The 22,732-nt window shown below is 38.5% G+C and overlaps 1 protein-coding gene across 2 annotated transcripts in view; it reads left to right on the forward strand.

Moving 5' to 3' along the window:
- Window positions 1-22,732, forward strand: part of LOC130930783 (gephyrin-like) — a 43,576-nt gene that overhangs the window by 17,173 nt on the left and 3,671 nt on the right. Inside the window, exons 8-23 of one of the 2 annotated variants that reach the window (XM_057858898.1) lie at window positions 2,167-2,268; window positions 4,759-4,896; window positions 9,018-9,060; window positions 9,138-9,275; window positions 9,428-9,520; window positions 9,727-9,782; window positions 12,364-12,483; window positions 12,562-12,620; window positions 13,732-13,885; window positions 13,967-14,088; window positions 16,540-16,627; window positions 16,724-16,797; window positions 17,526-17,590; window positions 19,206-19,309; window positions 22,044-22,140; window positions 22,550-22,688. In XM_057858898.1, the coding sequence (XP_057714881.1) occupies window positions 2,167-2,268; window positions 4,759-4,896; window positions 9,018-9,060; window positions 9,138-9,275; window positions 9,428-9,520; window positions 9,727-9,782; window positions 12,364-12,483; window positions 12,562-12,620; window positions 13,732-13,885; window positions 13,967-14,088; window positions 16,540-16,627; window positions 16,724-16,797; window positions 17,526-17,590; window positions 19,206-19,309; window positions 22,044-22,140; window positions 22,550-22,683 (1,587 nt within the window). In that variant the 3' untranslated portion in view covers window positions 22,684-22,688. The remainder of the gene's footprint in view (window positions 1-2,166; window positions 2,269-4,758; window positions 4,897-9,017; window positions 9,061-9,137; window positions 9,276-9,427; window positions 9,521-9,726; window positions 9,783-12,363; window positions 12,484-12,561; window positions 12,621-13,731; window positions 13,886-13,966; window positions 14,089-16,539; window positions 16,628-16,723; window positions 16,798-17,525; window positions 17,591-19,205; window positions 19,310-22,043; window positions 22,141-22,549; window positions 22,689-22,732) is intronic. The other variant, XM_057858899.1, reaches the window with a different exon arrangement.

The raw sequence follows: 22,732 nt of genomic DNA on the forward strand, positions 1-22,732 counted from the left end.
TAGAATTAACGATCCGAAAACGGTTAAAAAACCGAAAACGGTTCAAAAACAAAGAAAAACGCTTAGCTCCTTTTGAGTATTATTATAAGTAAATCAAAAAAACATGTAAACAATAAAATGTAGCATGAAACCATCGTTAAAAATCATTATTTTGCTTCCCCGTCGTCTCCGGGATGCCACCTTGATGAATGGAAAGCTAGTTCATGTACAATTTCCTACTACGCATGCGCGCGCATGTGGTGTAATGCGAGGTATGCCCGTATGATGGGCATCCTGATGTGTTAGAACACCGGGTCACTTCCTTCAGAACAGCAAGTGACCTGTTACATAAAATGCTCCAAAATCAACAGGAAGTGACTGGTAATAGGACCTGAAATGGCCAAAAATGACCTTATTGCCTGGCATTGGCTGTCACTGATGGCCATAGCAGTGGGAGGGGTTCATTCGCTGCCACCTTCCCAGTTCAAATGGATTGGATGTCTACAAGTGATAAATTACAGCAGAAGGATGGAGATAGCTTGCTTTTCTGTTTACTAGTTGTTTTGTCATCGAATGATTTCCTGTCCAATATATCGCTAATCGTTGTATCGCCATATCGTGAGATTATCGTTATCGTGAGCTTTGTATCGCAAATCATATCGTGAAGTACCAATAGGTTCCTATCTCTGGTTATTTGTATCCTCTTTTTGGAACTCAAAATATGGTAACCCTAGAACAGGGGTGTCCAAACTTTTTGCAAAAGGGGCCAGATTTGGTGTGGTAAAAATGTGGGGGGCCGACTTTGGCTGACGTCCTTTACGTAAAACAATATATTTAAGCAAATTTCAGCAAGCCATTCTGTGTGTCACATTTGCTTTTTTTTTTTTTTTTTTTTGAATTAATAATTTCAACAATCTCGCAACGAGCCTTTGTGGCGTACTCTTTCGAATCTTGGGCTCTTGCAAAATACTGCTGCTGTGAAATTAAACTACCTTCAAGTTGCTTCAATTCATCGCTACATATTTACCATGTAATCTTGTACATGTCAGCATGTCTTTTTTGGTAATATCGCCTCACATTGAACTATTAAAAGCAGCAACTGTCTCTTTGCAAATGAGGCAGACACAGTTGTTGCGTATTTTAGAGAAGAAATAGTCCAATTTCCACCTATCCTTGAAGCGTCGGCCATCGCAGTCAACTTTCTTTTTTTTTTTTTGGTGATTGTCGCCATTTTAGAAAATTGGGAGTAAAGGGTCACACAGGGTAATGTTGCTTAGCGTGCTGCTGCCTTTTAGTGGGTAAATGAGGAGCAGCATTTAGTGTGTAAGCTACTTCATATGCTGGTAGCAGCACTGCTGACCAATTTATTAAGTCTGTGTGTGGGCCAGATGTTATTGATTTTATGACAGAGGCTGGGGGCCGGATGAAATTTGTCCACGGGCCGCATTTGGCCCCCGGGCCGGACTTTGGACATGTCTGCCCTAGAATAACGTAGAGCCAGCATATGTAGTCATTTGTTTTGATGCTTCTGCACATGTGGGTCAGTTTGCTCAGCACATATTGGTTAGTGTGCATGCGTAATACTGTACTTGATCGGGCTCAATTGGAAAAAGGCCAACGGGAACGCCAAAAAAAACCCAAAAAAACTGATATGACGAAAATATTGGAATTGTGCAGAAGGACCTGCAGTTTTAACCTAGCGTGTTTTGCTGTTTCATGGAGTGGATTCAGTCCCCCAAGCATTTAAAACTTTTCTTAACAATAAGTGAAATTACTTTTTTTTTCCCCAGACTAATTCCCTGCTTTTCTTCTTAAGAGAAGACACACTTAAGCACCAGCGAAATTGCAAAAGAAAACAAAAAATAAAGACAAGGATAATACAAGTGTACGACAAAAGCTAATGCTGATTTGCCTTGTTCTTCTTCATCTTGTCCAGTTTTTTCCCCATCCCATGGACCATTTTTACATTTTAATTTAAATTCCGAGTTTTTCGACCACTGAACTAGTCATGTTCCAAGGTGTGCAATGTCATGTACAGTACATTGGTGTGGCCGAAAAATTCATACACCGGATTCATTTAAGTAAAATGCTCACGATATGTTCATATGCCCATATCATGTCATTCATGTGTTCCATTCTGCCAGCATGTCTGGTTGTGACTCTTGCATGCATTTTCATGTCCATCAGACCAGCCATGTCGTGGTCATGGCAAAGGGCGCTCCCTATCTTCCCGGCAACACGCCAGCCCCTCCTACTCATTTCACTTGCTCCTGTACCCATGATCAGCAGGTGAGGCACCCACTCCCTTCCTCTCCTGTCATTGAACAGCTCATAATGTCTGTCTGTCAGAAGTTTAGAACCTGCCATTTCATATTGTAATTTATTTTACACATTATTGTGGTTGGATAAATGCAATATGTCGTGTACAGCAGTCATTCCACTGTGAAGCAAAGCCAACCAGTGACGAGTAGTGTACACAGAGTTTAGATTCAAAATTGAAAAAATTTTTTAAAAGAAATTGCTAAAGTCTAAATTGGTTATAAACAAATGAATTGAAAAAAGATATGTACTGTGTATATGTAGCTACTTGGCTGCATCTGCATTTAAAATTCAATATCATTACATGAGTGGGGGAGGCTGTTCTTCTAATTGTTGCATAATTTTTCACCAAATCATTAAAAATATATTATAATGTGGTATATCGAGATGGTGATTTAAAATGGTCCTTATTGTCATCGGGATTTTTCCCCATATCCCACAAGCAAAATATACTTTACAAAGGAGGATTCATATTATGTTTTCGCCGTTTCTCGGAAAGCTTCCTCTGGATTTGTACTGTATGCTAGAGTCTGTTCACAAGTGAGTAAAATACAACCATTCCAGGCATTTAGTTGTATAATCTCTTTTGTGACTCAGGAGGTGCCTTGTCAGTCTCTTGAAACTGCTTAACTGACTACCGTAATTGTTTAAGACATCTTAAGTTGCTGTGGAGACTACTGGTTTTTGCATGTTTTACATCTAACTATTACCAATCAGAGAGGGCTTCACAGCTTGCATTGAAACTACACAGTAGTTGACAACGATATAACTTATAAATATATCAAGGTGTGATTGAAGTGTAGAGCTTCAGCTTTAATTTAACATTTAGGAAAGTTTGCTATATGCCCATTTTCAGTATTAATAGTACCGTAATTTACGGACTATAAGCCGCTACTTTTTTCCTTCATTTTGAATCCTGCGATTTATAGTCCAGTGTGGCTTATATGGTGATTTATTTCGGTTAATAGGTTATACTTTATTTGACAGCATGGGCATTTGGGCTTATGTCATTAAGTGTCATCTGGCAAATTATGCCACTAACTCCATTTATGTCTAGCTTGGATCTGTTACATCCATTCGAAAGTGAGATTATTTGCCAGATAGCACTAAATGATACCTGTTATAAAATTCATAAATGCTCATAAAAGTGTCATGTCATAATTATGATTGTCTAATGCAGTGGTTCTTAACTTTGCTAAAAGTACTGAACCCCACAAGTTTCACATGTGGATTCACCGAACCCTTCGGAATTAGATAATAAAGCAATTTTTTTTTTTCAAATTCAAAACCGTTTTATCTAAGGTAGCAAGCTAATAATTTGGCAAATACCCATTCAATATTCTCATTTTGACAGCATGTTTCATAAACAGGTCAAAATTTGAGGCTGCGCTGCCCATTGGTCTGTTATATTCCCTCATAACAAGTGTGAGTGAACCTTCCACTGAGCAAACCAGTTCCTCCTCCCGTCAAATCGAGGACTACCAGTTTAAAAAACGGGATTAAGCCTGTAAATTGGAAGCAAACCAGTCCAAAACCTGGTCTAAAAAGCCACTTTGCCTGGATTTAATCAGTGTACAATATTAGGGTTCTGCGTTTCTTTACCTTTGCCGAACCCTTAGACATACTCACCGAACCCCTGGGGCTCGCTCAAACCCAGGTTAAGAACCATTGTTCTAGTGACAGTCCTATGGTGCCACTGTCAAATACAGTCTTACCAAATACCATAACTAGCAAATACTGACGCAACTGCAACAGTAACCACAGAAATAATTAGCACACAACTTGAATTTTGATTGTTATTTACATCTGTAGCGCTGCAGTGCAAGCTAGGAGGCATGTTTGACAACAACAGCATTGACATCAGGTGGCAGCAGAGGTTGACTGACTCCCCCAAGGGAGCAGTGATGACAAATGAAGCCGCTTGAAGCAATGAAGCTTTGCAGCGAAGTGGTTCATGGTGCTTCGTTTGGTGTTATGAGAGTTGTTTGATGGCACTGTCAAAGTGTTACCGGTTAATATCTTTTGGTTGTTAATATCCCATAATACAGTGAGGACAGTTGTGGCTTATTGTCCAGTGCAGCTTATCCATGAAAAAAAATGCAGTTTTCATGCCAAATTTGGTGGGTGGCTGCTTATAGTCAGGTGCACCTTATAGTGCAAAAATTATTGTATTTGGCTATCATTGACTGTGATAGGCGTCCAATAATGTGGCTCTTTTCCTTTTTCTGCTGTGAATCCAAATGAGTTCATCACTAGTTGATGTTTAATCATTTGAAATAGGAGGGTCTATCATCATCAATGGCACTGAAACATGATCGTTCAATGACAGCCCGGTTAAAATGGTTATGATGTCTACGGCTATCAATAGCAGTGAAACTCTTAATGTTGTGAAAATATTGTAACATTCAGGAAGGCCAGAGACATGGATAATTTTATTGTCTATGCTCTCTTAACCTGTAGATTCCAGACTCAATCATTTCTCGAGGTGTTCAGGTGCTTCCTCGAGACTCTGCCTCTTTGAGCTCCACTCCTTCAGAGTCACCACGGGCAACACAGGCAACTTCCCGCCTTTCCACTGCATCATGCCCAACACCTAAGGTACACACATACAATCACACTTTAATGTATGGATATAAAGCTGAAGCCCAATTTTTTTTAGTTTGAACATTCAAAGATGTGCCTTGTCAAGACAAATCGATTACAATTAACATGTACCCAAGAAAAACATGCAAAAACTTTATAATTCATCTTACTGGTAAAAAATGTGTCTTCATTTTGGGCTAATTCACATTTATTTTCACTGAATAGTGTGAAATAATTATTTGTTGTTTCTGATGGTTTTTTTGTTTGTTTTTTTGAATTGCTAATACAAGGTGTCCCAAAAATTGATGTAATTGTAGAAGGAAATGTCTTGGAAACAGCTGGCGCTAGCGCAGTGAAATTGAACGGTTAAGAACTGACCATTATCAGTTTGAATTTCTCTTTCATATTTGGGTGATTAAAAGATTTGTAAATTCTGTGAAGGATTTCTCAAGTGTTCAATATCTGCGCCCATAACACAGTACTCATCAAATTACTAGTCAACTTCTTACCAAACACGCAACTTTGCCCTTTAGATTTTTGGTAACAGGTACACATTTGTATGCTAGTTGGTGAAAATGTTTACAAATTTTCCATTAAACACACATTCGTGGGTGACCGGGTTCGAGCATTTTCCAAAACACGAAATTATTTTTTTGGGAGGTGAACAGCATTTCCCTCCCTGAAAAGAGGATATAAAATATTAGATATAAAATGTTCATGTTTCTTAAAAATTTTGAAGGTATTAGTTATTTTCATCAATAATTGCCAAAATTATTGGCTCCTGAAATGCCTGTGTAATGTTCCTGAAAATTACACCAACGTCTGAAAATACTTAATTTTTTACTAACTTTCAATAACATCGTTGATTGAAACCTGAACTTTGACAGCCATCTACAGTTTATCACTAACTCTGCCTAATTCCACTTAAAGGGATCCACGGATAGAAAGACTTGTAGTTCGTAGAAGATGAACATGATTATGAGTTAAAATAATTTGATATTGAAACCTCCCCTGATGTTTTCGTTTTTGTACAGTTTGTAAAATTAGTTTAACTGGTAGGTCGCCATTGTTGTTGACGTCGCAGTGCGGTGACGTCCCATGGTTACTCTGCGGGGCTTCCAGAGTATGACTCTAGCGACATAAACTTGTCATCTGTTCACCCCTTTCAATTTGAACCCGAGAGTAACATCAATGAGAATGACAGCACTGTCGATATTTGACAAATGAACAGGAAAGACGGGATGAAACGAGACAAGACTAGGGAAAAAATAGGGTGTTCTGCCAAAATATCCCACACCGGCGAAACATCTACAGGAGGCGAATTTGACATCCAAAGTACTACCGTGTGCTTTTAGCTAGAGATGCCAATCGATCGGGTCCGATCACGTCATTTTCAAAGTATCGGAAGCAGCAAAAAAAATATCGGCCATGCCTTTTTTTAATATATATATATTTTTTAATTAAATCGTTTTCTAATTATATTTAACGTTACAGACATAATATGTTACACTCTTCCAGAGTCTTTAGTTTAGGCTTAAGGTAGGGTTATCAAATTTATCCCAATAACGGCAGTAATTAAATTTTTTTTAAATGTATCACGTTAAAATATTTAGCGCAATTAATGCATGCGCTGCACGACCCACTCACGCATTGTCGCGTTCAATCTGTAATGGCGCCGTTTAACCTATATAGAGTGATAAAAGGCAGCGTAAAATGAGTAGAGTGAATTTTGGCAGCCTTTGGAGCCTTTTTTTAATTGGCTAAAGCCTTACAATCCCTCTCCCTACGATTAGAAATATCATGGAAAGCAATGTGGGGAAGCAGGGTAGTAGGTGCTCTTTTTCTTAACACCTTATGTTGTTTCCCAACGCAGAGAAGATATATCAATTGGTAGCACTACGCACAGTCATGGTTCCACTTCCCATCATGCATTTGGCCATGGCTACAGTATCATTTTTTTGAAAGCTCAACAAATACACTAGATGGCAATATTTAGTCACAATATACATATACAATATGTATATTGTATATGTATACATATTGTATATATTGTATATATATTGTATATATTGTACATATACAATATACATATAGAAGTCACAAGTCTTTCTATCCGTGGATCCCTCTCACAGAAAGAATGTTAATAATGTAAATGCCATCTTGAGGATTTATTGTCATAATAAACAAATACAGTACTTATGTACTGTATGTTAAATGTATATATTTGTCTGAGTTTTATTCATTTTTTTCTTAATGCATTGCCAAAATGTATATGTTCGGGAAAAATTATCGGGAATGTGTGAAATTGAATCGGGAGCAAAAATTTTAAGCAATCGGATCGGGAAATATCGGGATCGGCAGATACTCAAACTAAAACAATCGGGATCGGATCGGGAGCAAAAAAACATGATCGGAACAACCCTACTTTCAGCTTGTTTTATTTAGATGCATACAGACAGAACATACTAAACATGCCATAAGAAAATACTTAAAACTGAAGATCTGAGGTGTGCTCAAACAGTTGCCTCCTTTAAAAATTGGAATACAGCATACCGTATTTTTCGGATTATAAATCGCACCTGAGTATAAGTCGCACCCGCCATAAAATGCCCAACGAAGAGGTCGCATTTTTGGGGGGAAATTTACTTGATAGTCCAACACATACATAGAACAGATATGTCATCTTGAAAGGCAATTTAAAATAAAAATACAATAGAGAACAACATGCTGAATAAGTGTACAGTATGATAATGTTACATGATACATGAACAATTAAATGCGAAAGTGGGCGGAATGTTAACGTAACATAGCTATTAAGAGTTATTCAGATAACTATAGCATAAAGAACATGCTAACAAGTTTACCAAACCATCAGTGTCACTCCAAAAACACAAAATAACATGTGAAAATTATATAATAATTTGTTAATACTTTCACAAATAAATCGCTCCAGATTATAAATCGCACCCCCAGCCAAACTATGAAAAAAAACAGCGATTTATAGTCCAAAATATACGGTATTCAAAACTGCCCCGACTGTATGACTTTCGCTTTTTATCCATTTATGTGTTTTTATCTCCATTTCCTGTTTTGTTTTTATTTTAAACGGTCTTACTGATTTAACATAACTTTTATGTATCCTTTTATCTGTCATGCCGATTTTCGTGTGGTGTGAAGCACTTTGTGTTTAATTGTGCTACACGATTAAATTTGCCTTGCTATCAGTAGGTCAGATTTTATAATAGCTTGCACTGATTTGTCAAGCAAGTCTTGATCAAACTCGTCATGGCGTTGAAGCAATTTTAAGTAATCTATCAATATTAGTGATGCACGATAATACATTTTTCAACCGATATCGATAACCGATAATTTCCTGCCCCTTCCACCCGATAACCGATAATGTCACGCCGATAATTCTATTCAAATATATATGTTAAATTTTAAAGTATACAAAGATCAAATGTTACTGTACAAAAATGTAATTTAGTGTAATTTTTTCCACATCAAATGTGAACAAGTAGTAAATTCCAACATCTAAACAATGGCAATGACATTGTGTAATGGTAAGCTTTTGGCAACAATTACTTAGAGAGTAAACACCAGAGTTGCACAAAAATGCCTTTAAAAGTAAGCCATTCCTAACATATATCACATTACTACACTGCAAAAACACCTCCTTAAAACTAACAGAATTGGACAAAACTGTTGATTGCGCACATTTGGAGGCTAAATCAAGTATATAATTATCGGATTGCATTATCGGTTGAATTTCGTTTTATCTGGATTATCTGTGTGACGTCATAATTGCCATTATCGGCCGATAATTATCGGTGACCGATATTATCGTGCATCTCTAATCAATATCTTAACTCATTGGCTGCATTCACGGCGCTAGGTGTCCAATCCATTTTGACTGGGAAGGGTGAATGAACATTTGTCATCAGTGGCATTGAAAAATGAGCATTCACAGCCATTCCTCCCAGTTTAAATGAATTCAATGTCTATTGTTGTCGATGACAGGCAAGGAGTTAATCATCCACCCCAGTTCTTTTTCACGAGACAATCAACTGTGAAGAGTTTGTCCATGCAACTAAAAAAAATTGACTAATAACAGGAGAATCATTGTCTGCTTGTAGGTCCAATCCCGATGTGGAAGTAACGAGAACATCCTGAGGGCAAGTAAGTTATTTAACACATCAACTTTGCGAAATTGAATTATCATGCAAAAATATTACTTATTGTTTTTATGTGTCCAGGCCACAGTGCAGTTGACATTAGTAAAGTGGCACGACGTCATCGGATGTCCCCATTTCCACTGACGTCAATGGACAAAGCCTTCATCACTGTTTTAGAGATGACTCCTATTCTGGGAATTGAAGTCATTAACTACAGAGGTGAGTCTTGTAGACGACAGTGTGTTTTGGGTGCAATGACTACCTTTTTGCATTGTACGCAGAAATTTTGTTGTTTTCAATGTTTACATAGACTTAATGTGAAGTTTGGAGTGTTGCTGGGAATGTTTTTTTATAACAATTATTCTTTCTAGACGGATTGGGTCGAGTGCTCGCTCAGGACATCTATGCCAAAGACAACCTTCCTCCATTTCCCGCCTCAGTTAAAGATGGCTATGCTGTAAGAGGTAGGTGTTGGGAAGACTTTAGCAAAGCTAATGTTTCTGACATTTAATCATCACTACATGTGATCTTTTCTCGTGGCACTCAGTGTTTTGAAGATTAAATCGTTTTCACAGTGTAATCAGCATTGAAACAGTTTTTGGAATTTCCATTCCAGACACATGATTTAGATTTCACAGATCAATTTGTTTATGGTATTGTTGTCCTGCAGCTGCTGATGGTCCAGGAGATCGCTTCATCATGGGAGAGTCACAGGCTGGGCAGCAGGTCAGTCCTTATTTACGCTTCCACTAATTAGTTCGATACGGACCAGTTCAGTTAAATTAAATTGTCAAAAGTAGTGAAGACAACTGTAACAGATGGAGTTGAGTTTCTGTTCTGAAACTCCTCCTCCCCTCAATGTACTTGTGAACAGCATACTAATTTTAGGTCGTGACAGATGTGGCTGTGCCTCTGTATTTTCCTGTCTTTAAGTTTTCGACATAGATTGGGGCTAGGCCTGAACGATATTGGAAAAAAAATGTCATCGCAATATTTGGGGGGTTTGTGATATATTGCGATATTATATTGCGATATTAAAGCTATAGTTTTAAGTTGTATATATAGATCATAACAACCCCAGGTCGTTGACCGCTTTGCATTGATCTTGCATTGCAATGATTTGGTAGTAATATCTTGCTCTGCTTGCAATGAAAAAACACAAAAGAGAATGGGAAAAAAATTTAAATCATTATCATGTTACACAAAACTCCAAAGATGGGCCGGACAAAAGTATTGGCACCCTTTGAAAAATCATGTGATTCTTCTCTAATTTGTGTAATTAACAGCACCTGTTACTTACCTGTGGCACATAACAGGTGGTGGCAATCACTAAATCACACTTGCAGCCAGTTAAAATGGATTAGGGTTGACTCAACCTCTGTCCTGTGTCCTTGTGTGTACCACATTGACCATGGAGAAAAGAAAGAAGACCGAAGAACTGTCTGAGGACTTGAGAAGCAAAATTGTGATGAAGCATTAGCAATCTGAAGACTAAAAAGTCCATCTCCAAAGACCTGAATGTTCCTGTGTCTACAGTGTGCAATGTCATTGATAAGTGTAAAGCCCATGGCACTGTGGCTAACCTCCCTAGATGTGGACGGAAAATAAAAATTGATAAGAGATTTCAACGAAAGAATGTGCGGATGGTGGATAAAGAACCTTGACTAACATCCAAACAAATTCAAGCTGTCCTGCAGTCCATGGGTACAACAGTGTCAATCTGTACTATCCGCCAGCATCTGAATGGAAAGGGACTCTATGGTAGGATACCCAAGCAGACCCCACATCTGACCCAGAGACACAAAAAAGCCACACTGGAGTTTGCCGAAACTTGCCTGAGAAAGCCAAAAACGTTTGGAAGAATGTTCTCTGGTGAGATTAGACAAAAGTAGAGCTTTTTGGGAAAGGCATCAACATAGAGTTTACAGGGGAAAAAAACAAGGCCTTCAAAGAAAAGAACACAGTCCCCACAGTCAAACATGGCGGAGGTTCCCTGATGTTTTGGGGTTGCTTAGCTGCCTCTGACACTGGACTGCTTGACCGTGTGCATGGCATTATGAAGTCTGAAGACTACCAACAAATTTTGCAGCGTAATGTAGGGCCCAGTGTGAGAAAGCTGGGTCTCCCTCAGAGGTCATGGGTCTACCAGCAGGACAATGACCCAAAACACACTTCAAAAAGCACTAGAAAATGGTTTGAGAGAAAGCACTGGAGACTTCTAAAGTGGCCAGCAATGAGTCTAGACTGGAATCCCATAGAACACCTGTGGAGAGATCTGAAAATGGCAGTCTGGAGAAGGCACCCTTCAAATCTCAGCGACCTGGGGCAGTTGGCCAAAGAAGAATGGTGTAAAATTCCAGCAGAGCATTGTAAGAAACTCATTGTTGGATACCAGAAGCGGTTGCTTGCAGTTATTTTGTCTAAAGGTTGTGCTACCAAGTATAAAGCTGAGGGTGCCAATACTTTTGTCTGGCCCATTTTTGGAGTTTTGTGTAAAATGATTATGATTTTTTTTTTTTTTTTTCATTCTCTTTTGTGTATTTTCATTGCAAGCAAAATAAATGAAGATAGTTCTACCAAAGCCTTTGTAATTGCGATCATTTTCTGGGAGAAATTGAGCATTATCTGACAGAATTGCAGGGGTGGCAATACTTTTGGCCAGCACTGTATATATCATTTATTATGTATATATGTAATTTCTATATTCTTGTAATTGTATGTAATTTCTAAGATGTGGGCGGCTGTGGCGCAGTTGGTAGCTGGAGTTGTCCTTGGACCGAAGGGTCAGCGGTTTGATTCCTGGCTACGACTGCCCACTGTCAAAGTGCCCTTGGGCAAGGCACTGAACCCTGATTTGCCTCCAATGGGTTAACAGCGCCTTGCATGGCAGCAGCCCCAATGGTGTGTGAATGTGTGCGTGAACGGGTAAATGTGTGCTAATGTAAAGCGCTTTGGACATGGTAACCATGCAGATAAATGCGCTATATAAGTACTGTCCATCCATTATTTCTATATCTTAAATAAATTTATGCTACGTTTGTGGGGTTTTGCTGTAAAAAATTTCGTTTGTGCTGCTTTTGTTTAATAGCTATTGAAATACTAATTTCTAGTGATGACGTCAGTCGCAGTGACTCTGTCGCCAACTGTCTCAATAACAGAGGGCTGTCCCAACAACTAGTGCAAACAGAGCCCAAACAAACGGCACCCCTTCAGGTCCATTTAAATGGGGGCGGCAAGTCACGTCATCACTTGAAATTAACATCTCAAGCAAATCATGTAGTTCATATATAAATGTGCATCAATGCAGCCCACCCACACAGTGATGCCAGGCCAGGTGATGAGGGTGACCACCGGCGCTCCCATTCCTTGTGGCGCTGACGCAGTAGTACAAGTGGAAGATACAGAACTCTTGAGGGAGTCTGAAGATGTGAGCAAAATAAACCAAAGTCGGCAAAGGACCACGTTTTCAAGTTTGTTGTGAATTAATATTACTGGTATGTTTCAGGGAACAGAAGAGTTAGAAGTGAGGATTATGGTGCAGGCTCGACCTGGACAGGATATCAGGTAAAAAAAAAACAAATACACATACACCTGAAAGTATATGGCGGAATGACACTCAGGTGACTTGAAATTCCGCTCTGAGACCCCCAATTTGGCAAACCTTCAAAATTGTCCGATATGCATGTGTGATGCATCATCGGAAAGCTTAAAATCTCAATTTTCTGGGGAAAGAACAGTTTTGAACAGGAGGGCATTTAAAAAAAATGTTTTTTAAACAGCAAAATCCTATCTGGAGGTGAGAGCACGCGAGAGCAGAATTACGGACGCCATGACTTTAACGAGATATTATCGCGTACTTGGCTTGTTTCGATCCAAAAAGTCCATGTATCACTGAGTGTCAAGACACAACTGTGAATGGCCTCGAGATAGTGTAAAGCGCTTTGAGCGCCTTGAAAGGTGGAAAAGCGCTATATAAGTATAACACCATTTACCATTTACAGCTGGATTTTCAGTGGATTTTATGGGTGAAACATGGTAATATAACAAGGGGTCGCCATGCAGAAATAACAGACATCAAGGAGTAGTCGAGATTTTCTTTTACGTATATTTACCCTTTTAAACGTTTTTTTTTTTTTTTTTTCAATTTTTCTTTGTTTGGATCGATTATCATCTAACATATCGTAGAAAATGCGACAGTAACCAAAAAAAAAATACAATTAAGCGATAGTTATGAGGTAGATATCTGTGACTTTTTTACAGACGCCATTTTTTTCATTGTGACATAACTTGTTTAAAAGTTTAAAATATGGGAGTGAATATTCTAATTTTTTAAAAGTTGTTTTATATAATTAATTACCTTCATTTTATGGCTGGGTTGAAACAAAAGAGGTTGCAGGACGTCTGTACACGGGGGTTTTCAGGGTAAAACGGACATATTAAAAATAGTGCGGGGACTTAATGCGCCATGAATCTGCTATGGCAGCATATCGACATATTGTTCTATCAAACACAACAGTTGTTTTGTCTTAAAACACAGCAGTTTCTTTTAAAGAGGAGTGCAAGAGCAGAAAATGCTTTTTCAGTCTTGTCTGTGTTTTCCGCCATATATCAGAATTCTTACTATTGTATGATTTAAGTTTAAGTAAATTTAATTTAACTTTTATTGTATGGTCAGGCCAATAGGTCATGACATCAGACGAGGAGAGTGCGTGTTAGCTAAAGGAACGCACATGGGCCCATCAGAGATTGGTCTTCTGGCTACAGTTGGAGTGACTGATGTCAGTGTGCACAAGTTCCCAGTGGTGGCCGTCATGTCCACTGGAAATGAGGTGTGTGTGCAACCAAACAATGTAGGATTATTCCTCTTATATTCTCTGTTCATAATTGCACTGATTTTTTTTGCTTTCAAGTTATTGAATCCAGAGGATGACCTCCACCCAGGGAAGATCAGAGATTCCAACCGCTCGACTCTGCTTGCAACTATCCAGGAACATGGTTATCCCACCATCAACCTGGGCATTGTTGGAGACAAGTAAATACCTTTTCTAAAGTGCTACATTATGCATTCTGGCCCCTAGAAACTTTTCTTAAAATAACTAAGAAAATATTGTTCTTTTTAATTACGGCTGCAACAAGTGATTGATTAAATCAATTAAAATCGATTAATAAAATAGGTGCCAACTAATTTGATAATCCATTTTTGTCAGCAGCTATTTTTTCCATATTGCACAGTACTACCAAAAAATATGTATAAAACTGTTTTTCAGTTCCTGTTGTGCCACTTTTGATTTCTTTCTAGCATTTATACAGTACTAGGAAAACGTGTTTACCCTGTTTGAACCTTAAATGCAGTTGTGTTACCCATCATAACAGTCAATAAAATCAGGCATTTTCATTTATAGTTTGTATTGCAGTATTTAACATAATAAATAAAGATACACGATAATATCGGTCACCGATAATTATCGGCCGATAATGGCAATTATGACGTCACACAGATAATCCAGATAATTAAAAAAATTCAACCGATAATGCAATCCGATAATTATATACTTGATTTAGCCTCCAAATGTGCGCAACCGAAGAATTCAGCACGTCACCTCCTCAACCCCTCCCCTCTCTAAAGCCCCTGAGGGAGGAGGGGTTGAGGAGGCGGAGTTACATGTCAAGAAGTAGTTGAATATTATGGCGGCTGTTACTAAAAAAAAACGACGCTCTCGCCATCTGCGAAACATGTACCTCAGAAGTTCCATGAGGCGGAAAGAAAGCGTCCTCATTCAAAACCACTAACCCAGCATCCATTTAAAACTGCATCACGAAGATTTTTGGAACGAATACGAGGCTGCTGCTAGTGGGAATACTAAAGCTATTGTAAACACAAACTAAGTTAAACTACGGGGCTTTTGACGATAAAGAGTCGGGTTGTTTGGGAATGCAGCCCACGGCGGGTGGTAAACTCGTATCTAAGGCTAAACACCGGCACGACTGGAGACAGATAGTCGGCATGTACCTGTCTTCCGATGGAGCCTGTCGCTCTGGTCGGTCCGGCAGGCCGGCGAGGTGGGGCCGAGCCCGGTCCCCCGGCTTCGGGACCTCCGGCGAACACCCCGGTTTCTCGAGCGTTCCCCCACGGCGTGCGAGCAGAGCCAGGCTCCGAATAAGCCGCGGCGAACCGGCCGATGCGGGCGGATTATCCGGTACAAACGTATGCTGCCGCCGCCGAGACGAGACACGGTTTTATTTTTACCGAAATGACCCGAGAGCCAAAGCCCTGGATAAAAAAATAATGCAGTTTATACGACCACCATTCTTCATGAAAAACATCCCAATCACATTTTCACCACGGACAATTGGAAAAGTGATGTCCAGTAAGCAAGCTTATCATGACGACACAGTGGTTAGATGATAATTTAAACATGGAGAAAACGAAGTCAGCCAGTCAATAATGCATTCAGTATGTAAAATGACGAGTGGTCAGATGACTTTGTAACGCTGCCTTTATTTTCGGCTCGAAAAAACTCAGGCACAAAACAACACGCACTGAGATGCAAGCTTCAACTCCGTCCAAATAGTACTGCCGTGTATCAGTTTAGCTGCTGTAAAGCAAATGTCGTGTGTGCCGCAAATGTAAACAAAGCGCTGCAGAATGGGTACATGACATCTCGCTCTTTTGAGTTAATCATTTTCACAGTGTGCAACAAAGCATATAACATTAGCAATCACTTTTCAAGTTAATCTAACTTATTTGTCTGCTCAGTTACAGTCACAGTAGATAATCAAAACTTATTGGCACTTATTAACACTTATCAGTTTTTATATGCACATTCCTGTTGTAATGAAATAACAATTATATTCTGTAGCCACACATATTATTCAAAATCTTTCCTTCTTCCAAGTTTTTTTAGGATTAAGTATAATAATGTATTGCTTAAAATAAGGCTGTTAAGATTATTTTCAGCTAGCTATTTTTCTTCCAAGAAATCTGAGAGAAATACACTTGAAGCGCTGGCAGATAATTTCACTTATTTCCAATAGATTTACACTTAAAACTGACTAGTTTTAAGGAGGTGTGTTTTGCAGTGTATTTAATGTTATATATGTTAGGAATGGCTTACTTTTAAAGGCATTTTTGTGCAACTTAGGTATTTACTCTGTAAGTAATTTTTGCCAAAGGTTTACCATAACACAATGTCAGACAATCTGTCATTATTTAGATGTTGGAATTGAATACTTGTTCATATTTTATGTTGGAAAAAAAGAGCAATAAATGATATTTTTGCACAGTGATATTTTCTTTTGTGTGAACTTTAAGATTTTACATAAATCTTTTAATAGAATTATTGCTTGACATTATCGATTATCGGTTGGAATGAGGAAGAAATTATTGGTTATCGGTATCGGTTGAAAAATGTATTATCGTGCATCACTAATAATAAATCATGAGTCATGAACCTATTGTGACATTTCATACCTGTATGTGCAGTCCTGATGACCTGCTGTCAGCTCTCCATGAGGGAATCAGTCGTGCTGATGTCATTATAACCTCAGGGGGCGTGTCCATGGGAGAGAAGGTAAGTCCGACGCTCAACTCGTCCATGCTAACCAATTCCACTAGCAATAATGTCTGGCACAGTCAACTGACCATATCGTACTGCATGTCCAACCAGGACTTCCTGAAGCAAGTGCTGGACATTGACCTTCATGCTCAGATTCACTTTGGACGTGTGTTCATGAAGCCAGGGTGAGTAGCTGAATGAAGATGTCACTATATTTTATAGTTCATTACTAGTAGACATCCAATCCAGTTGAACAGAGACAATGGCAGCAAATGAGTGAAATTCATTTGCTGTCAGCCCAACCAGTTCAAATGGATTGGACGTCTATTGCTGTCAATGGCAGGCAAGGGGATCAGCAATAGACCTTCATTTGATTCCCGTAATTTTTAGACTATTAACTGCTACTTTGAACCTTGCAGTTTATAGTCCAGTACAGCTAATTTATGATTTTTTTCTGGGCATAATAAGCTACATGTCTTTTATGTCAAATAGCATTTTGAAAATTTGAAATGTCTTTTTCATTGGAAACGAAAGGAGCTTTTTTTGTCCTCTTAAAAAAAAAAAAAAAAATGTTTTTGGCACAACCGTGAATGTTAGGGGTGAAATCAACGTCGTGTGAATTTTTTACACGTTTTGAAGTTTGAAGGGTGTGAATCGGTCAAAGTGTGTAGGCTCTGCAGCACATGGAACAAGTGGACTTGAAAAAATATGGAATTTTATATGTTGTAAGATGAGTTCAAAATTAAGTTGTTTTTATCATGGTTTGTGATATACGTCATCTTTATTGTTCAAGTAATACTTCATTGTAATGATGACTCAACGAGAAAACGTTTTGAAATAGAATTTCCAATCAAATGAAGGTAGATGTACAGTAATTTTATCATTGTCACACACCCTTTTTTTATATTTTCAGTCTTCCTACTACCTTTGCCACCGTTGACATTGATGGAGCACGGAAACTCATATTTGCTCTGCCAGGTAAAACATTTTTGTCTTTTTATGTTTTGTTTTCCTGTCAGTGGGGGAATGTGACTGTTATATATCCTTTTATTTGTGGTTTTAAATATATTTCTTAATAAGGTCATGCTGATTTTCATATCACATAAAGCACATTGTGTTGAATTGTGCTATACAATTAAATTTGCATTGCCATACTAGACGTCCAATCCATTTGATTTGGGAGGGTTGGCAGCGATTGAACATTCGTTCACCCTCCCACTTCGAATGGATTGTACGTCTACTAGGCATGTGCCGGTATGAGATTTTCACGGTACGATAACCGTGAGCAAAAATACCGCGGTTTCACGGTATCACGTTATTGCAATTATGGCTCCGAAATTTTGAGATGTATGGGTTTAAAAAAAAAAAAAAAAAAAAAATTTCCATTGAACAGGATTTTTTTTCAAAACATATTTGTAAATTGGAACATGAATATAATGTGAAAATAAATAAATTAACACAAAATAACAAATATTTTATATAAAATTAAAATAAATAGAACCTAGACTATACCCACAGCCACAGCTCAAGTTGCTCAATATTAGAGTAAGAACAAAATAATTGCTATAAAAAGTAAAAAGACTTCTAAATAAAATTAAAAATATATACTGTATGACTTTTTTTGAGGGGGGGAAGCTCAAGTGAAGTTTTGCCATTTTCAGCCACCTTTTTCAACTCTAGTCTACATGATGCCATGCCTTTGTGTTAAAAAGAACAAAGAATTCATAAGTTAATAAGTTAGTTAAAAATGTATAAGTTAGTTTTATAAATGTTAAAAAGTAAATATTGTTGAGGAAAGGTTTCATCTAATTCAAAAAAAAAAAAGTGAGGAGTGAGACCTCCTTTCTCAATTAGCGATCTTTGACGCGATTCTTTTTCTTTCCCCCCTTCATTCAAGCTTGTCTCTCTCTCTCAGCGGCTGTGAGACATAAAACCACAACGAAGCTTCTCTCCCAGCTTAGCCTAGGCTAACATTCGTCTTTGTAAGTTTTAGTTAGTTTGTATATTGAATTTGAAATGAAAATGTGTGTTTTGTTTTTGGCGAACTTTTTAATGGTGCTACTGCTATCCTGTTGAACCTAATCACACGTGGAAAAATACAATTGTACAACGTTTTAAATGCATTCATTTGTATATTTCACCACGATTTGAGAGCTCAATAAATTGAAGAAAAGTACGCCTTGTGTTTGGAGGATTTGTATTTGGGTTTGCTGGCTATTTAGCAGAATAGCGTCACTGACACTCACGGCAACAAACGGGAAGGGGTGAGCGCTGCCGCACCAAGCCACTTCGGCTGCATTTTGGCACATGAAAAATAGCGAATACCGTACTAAGGTATGACGGAAAATTTTAGTGGTTTTGAAACCGCAACGTTTTCACACCACGGTAAACCGTGAAACCGGTAACCGGCACATGTCTAACGTCTACTAGTTAAAAACTAATTAAATTCCACATATAGATGAAAGGCCCACATGATTGGACGTCTAACATCATCAGTATAGCATTGAAATAGTTAAACATATGCAACCGCAATTTAGCTGGCATCAGGTGCTAGTTTTTCATTCTTTAAACATCTGCTAACTTGTTTTTGCAGGCAACCCAGTGTCAGCAGTGGTCACATGTAATCTCTTTGTGATTCCTGCACTGAGGAAAATGCAAGGCATTTTGGACCCCAGACCCACAATTATTAAAGCAAGGGTATGACACTTACTTAACAAACCTACACACACTGACAAAGGATGGAATCAAAGAAAATGTCAAGGCTATAATTATATTAAATGCATGGAGGAAAAACACTATTGTGTCCACATATTCCTGCACTAGGGTGTCAAACTAGCCCGGAAACCTCTGTATCCTTGAATTCAGCCTGGTCTGGATATGTGAAGAAAGCTGTAATACACTTTAACTACAGTCTGAAGCTTTGAGCAGCAACAGTTAACAACTGCAGTGCTTAAATTTGATCATATGACTATAACCCACTTGAATGTAGTAGCCTTGTGAATAGCAGCTCAAAAAGGGCAGAATACGCAGATTTTTGATTCACGTTTTTCATGTACAAACATTCTGTGATATGTTATTTTCACGTGTTCTTGAGCTCCTCCATTATATGCATTTATGGTATACGATCTAACTATATATAGTCAAAACAATAAAAGTCCTTCTCAAAAAATTAGCATATTGTGATAAAGTTCATTATTTTCTGTAATGTACTGATAAACTGAAGTAAACTGAAGTAGTTCAAGCCTTTTATTGTTTTAATATTGATGATTTTGGCAAAAAAGTCAAGAAAAACCAACAATCCCTATCTCAAAAAATTAGCATATCATGAAAAGGTACTCTAAAGAAGCTACTAAACTAATCATCTGAATCAACGAATTAACTCAAAACCCCTGCGAAAGATTCCTGAGGCTTTTAAAAACTCCCAGCCTGGTTCATTACTCAAAACCGCAATTATGGGCAAGACTGCCGACCTGACTGCTGTCCAGAAGGCCATCATTGACACCCTCAAGCAAGAGATAAGACACAGAAAGAAATTTCTGAGCGAATAGGCTGTTCCCAGAGCGCTGTATCAAGGCACCTCAGTGGGAAGTCTGTGGGTAGGAAAAAGTGTGGCAGGAAACGCTGCACAACCAGAAGAGGTGACCGCACCCTGAGAAAGACTGTGGAGAAGGGCTGATTCCAGACCTTGGGGGACCTGCAGAAACAGTGGACTGAGTCTGGAGTAGAAACATCCAAAGCACAGGGGTGTGCTGGAAATGGCAGAAGTGCCTGACCTTGGCTACAGAGAAGCAGCACTGGACTGTTGCTCAGTAATCCAAAGTACTTTTTTCAGAGGAAAGCAAATTTTGCGTGTCATTTCATAAATCAAGGTGCCAGAGTTTGGAGGAAGACTGGGGAGAAGGAAATGCCAAAGTGCCTGAAGTCCAGTGTCAGGTACCCACAGTCAGTGATGGTCTGCATGTCAGCTGCTGGTGTTGGTCTACTGTGTTTTATCAAGGGTAGGGTCAATGCAGCTAGCTATCAGGAGATTTTGGAGCACTTCATGCTTCCATCAGCTGAAAAGCTTTATGGAGATGAAGATTCCATATTTCAGCACGACCATGCACCTGCCCACAGTGCCAAAACCACTGGTAAAGGGTTTACTGATCACGGCATTGCTCTGCTCAATTGGTCTGCCAACTCTCCTGACCCAAACCCCATAGAGAATCTGTGGGATATTGTGAAGAGGAAGTTGAGAGACACCAGACCCAACACTGTGGATGAGCTCAAGGCCGCTATCGAAGCATCCTGGGCCTCCATAACACCTCAGCAGTGCCACAGGCTTATTGCTTCCATGCCATGCCGCATTGAAGCAGTCATTTCTGCAAAAAGATTACCGACCAAGTATTGAGTGCATAGCTGGTATAATTAATTGAAGGTTGACTTTTTTTGTATTAAAAAACACCTTTTTGTATTGGTCGGATGAAATATGCAAATTTTTTGTGATAGGGATTTTTGGGTTTTCTTGACTTTTTTGCCAAAATCATCAATATTAAAACAATAAAAGGCTTGAACTACTTCAATTGTGTGTATATGAAAGTCTAATGTTTATCAGTACATTACAGAAAATAATGAACGTCATCACAATATGCTAATTTTTTGAGAAAGATTAGTACAACTTTTTATCGACATTTTACGTGTCTATTGTCATTATCACCATGGACTTGTTCCTGCAATACACATTCTTGCCAGCAGATGGTGGCCAATTGCGCTGACTTGCTACATTACAGTTTGTCTTTCACAATCCAGTTTGTATAAAAATAAATTGTCAAGCAGCTGATTTGTCAGGCATTCAAAACTGTCATTTCACAAAATAAATCTGGTGCTAAATGTGAACTCCCATATCAACTGGCTACTTGTTTTTGCACTAGCACATGTCACCAGAAATGATTTTTCACCACACTTGATAGTCATGGGGGAATATATTTGCATCTTACTTGTTAACTCATTGACTGCTTTTGGCAGTGCTAGATGACGTGTTTATAAATCTTGGGTTTTTCATTTATGTAATATCGAAAATGGTCGAGTATTTTTTGGAGTGTCGATATAGTTAAAAACTTAAGTATTGAGACAACAGTACTGTGAAGCAATTTGACATTATCGCTGTTGTGTTGTAACTTGTCAAAGTTCCTAGATAACACTTGTAAGTTCAAGTGTTCATACATGTCAAGTCCAAGTGAAACATGAAAATCGCAAATATGTTTGTGAATGTCAAAAACATGAAAAACAAAGATGAATTTGACTTTGTGTAAATAATTTTGAAACAAATCTCTTCCCGTATTTTTAATTCCTTAGAAGAGTAATACAAGTATTGTGAAAATCGATTTTACTTTGTTACATTGCGTCCTGTAATTAAGGTGATTATTATTTTACTAATTTGTCCATGTTGCAGCTTTCATGTGATGTGAAGCTGGATCCTCGGCCAGAGTACCATCGTTGCATTCTCACCTGGCATCACCAGGAGCCACTGCCCTGGGCTCAAAGCACAGGTATGAACATGCATGGGGACTCAGTTGAAATGGCACTGAAAGATGAGCATTCACAGTCAGTCCTCCCAGTTTCAGTAAATTGGAAAATTGTGCACTGACATAAGTTCTGTGTTGTCATAAGGTTCCGAGATTGGAACGCAACTCGCAATTTAATTACCTTTTTTAACTCGTTAATCTTTTGAAATAAATAAATGATAGTAATTAACACTTTAAAGTCCCGTCCCTAGTTATTAACTCACTGCCATTAATAAGTATAGACGTCCAAACCAATTTGACTGTTTCTGGCCATGATGAAAGTTCTCTTAGTCAAAATGGATTGGACATCTATCGCCATCAATGTCAAAAAAATGAGTTAAGATGTCAGATTTCAAAGTATTTTTCTCAATTTTACTCGCCCCCGTTCCCACAGGTAACCAAGTGTCCAGCAGGCTAATGTCAATGCGTAGTGCCAACGGCCTGCTGATGTTACCTCCTAAAACAGAGCAGTATGTGGAACTGCACAAGGGAGAAGTTGTAGACGTCATGGTCATCGGACGGCTATGATGCAGGTACGTTTGATATCTTTGTCAAGTAAAAATGCATCAACCACTTC

Source organism: Corythoichthys intestinalis, chromosome 15 (genome assembly GCF_030265065.1).
Source record: "Corythoichthys intestinalis isolate RoL2023-P3 chromosome 15, ASM3026506v1, whole genome shotgun sequence".
Lineage (NCBI taxonomy): Eukaryota > Metazoa > Chordata > Actinopteri > Syngnathiformes > Syngnathidae > Corythoichthys > Corythoichthys intestinalis.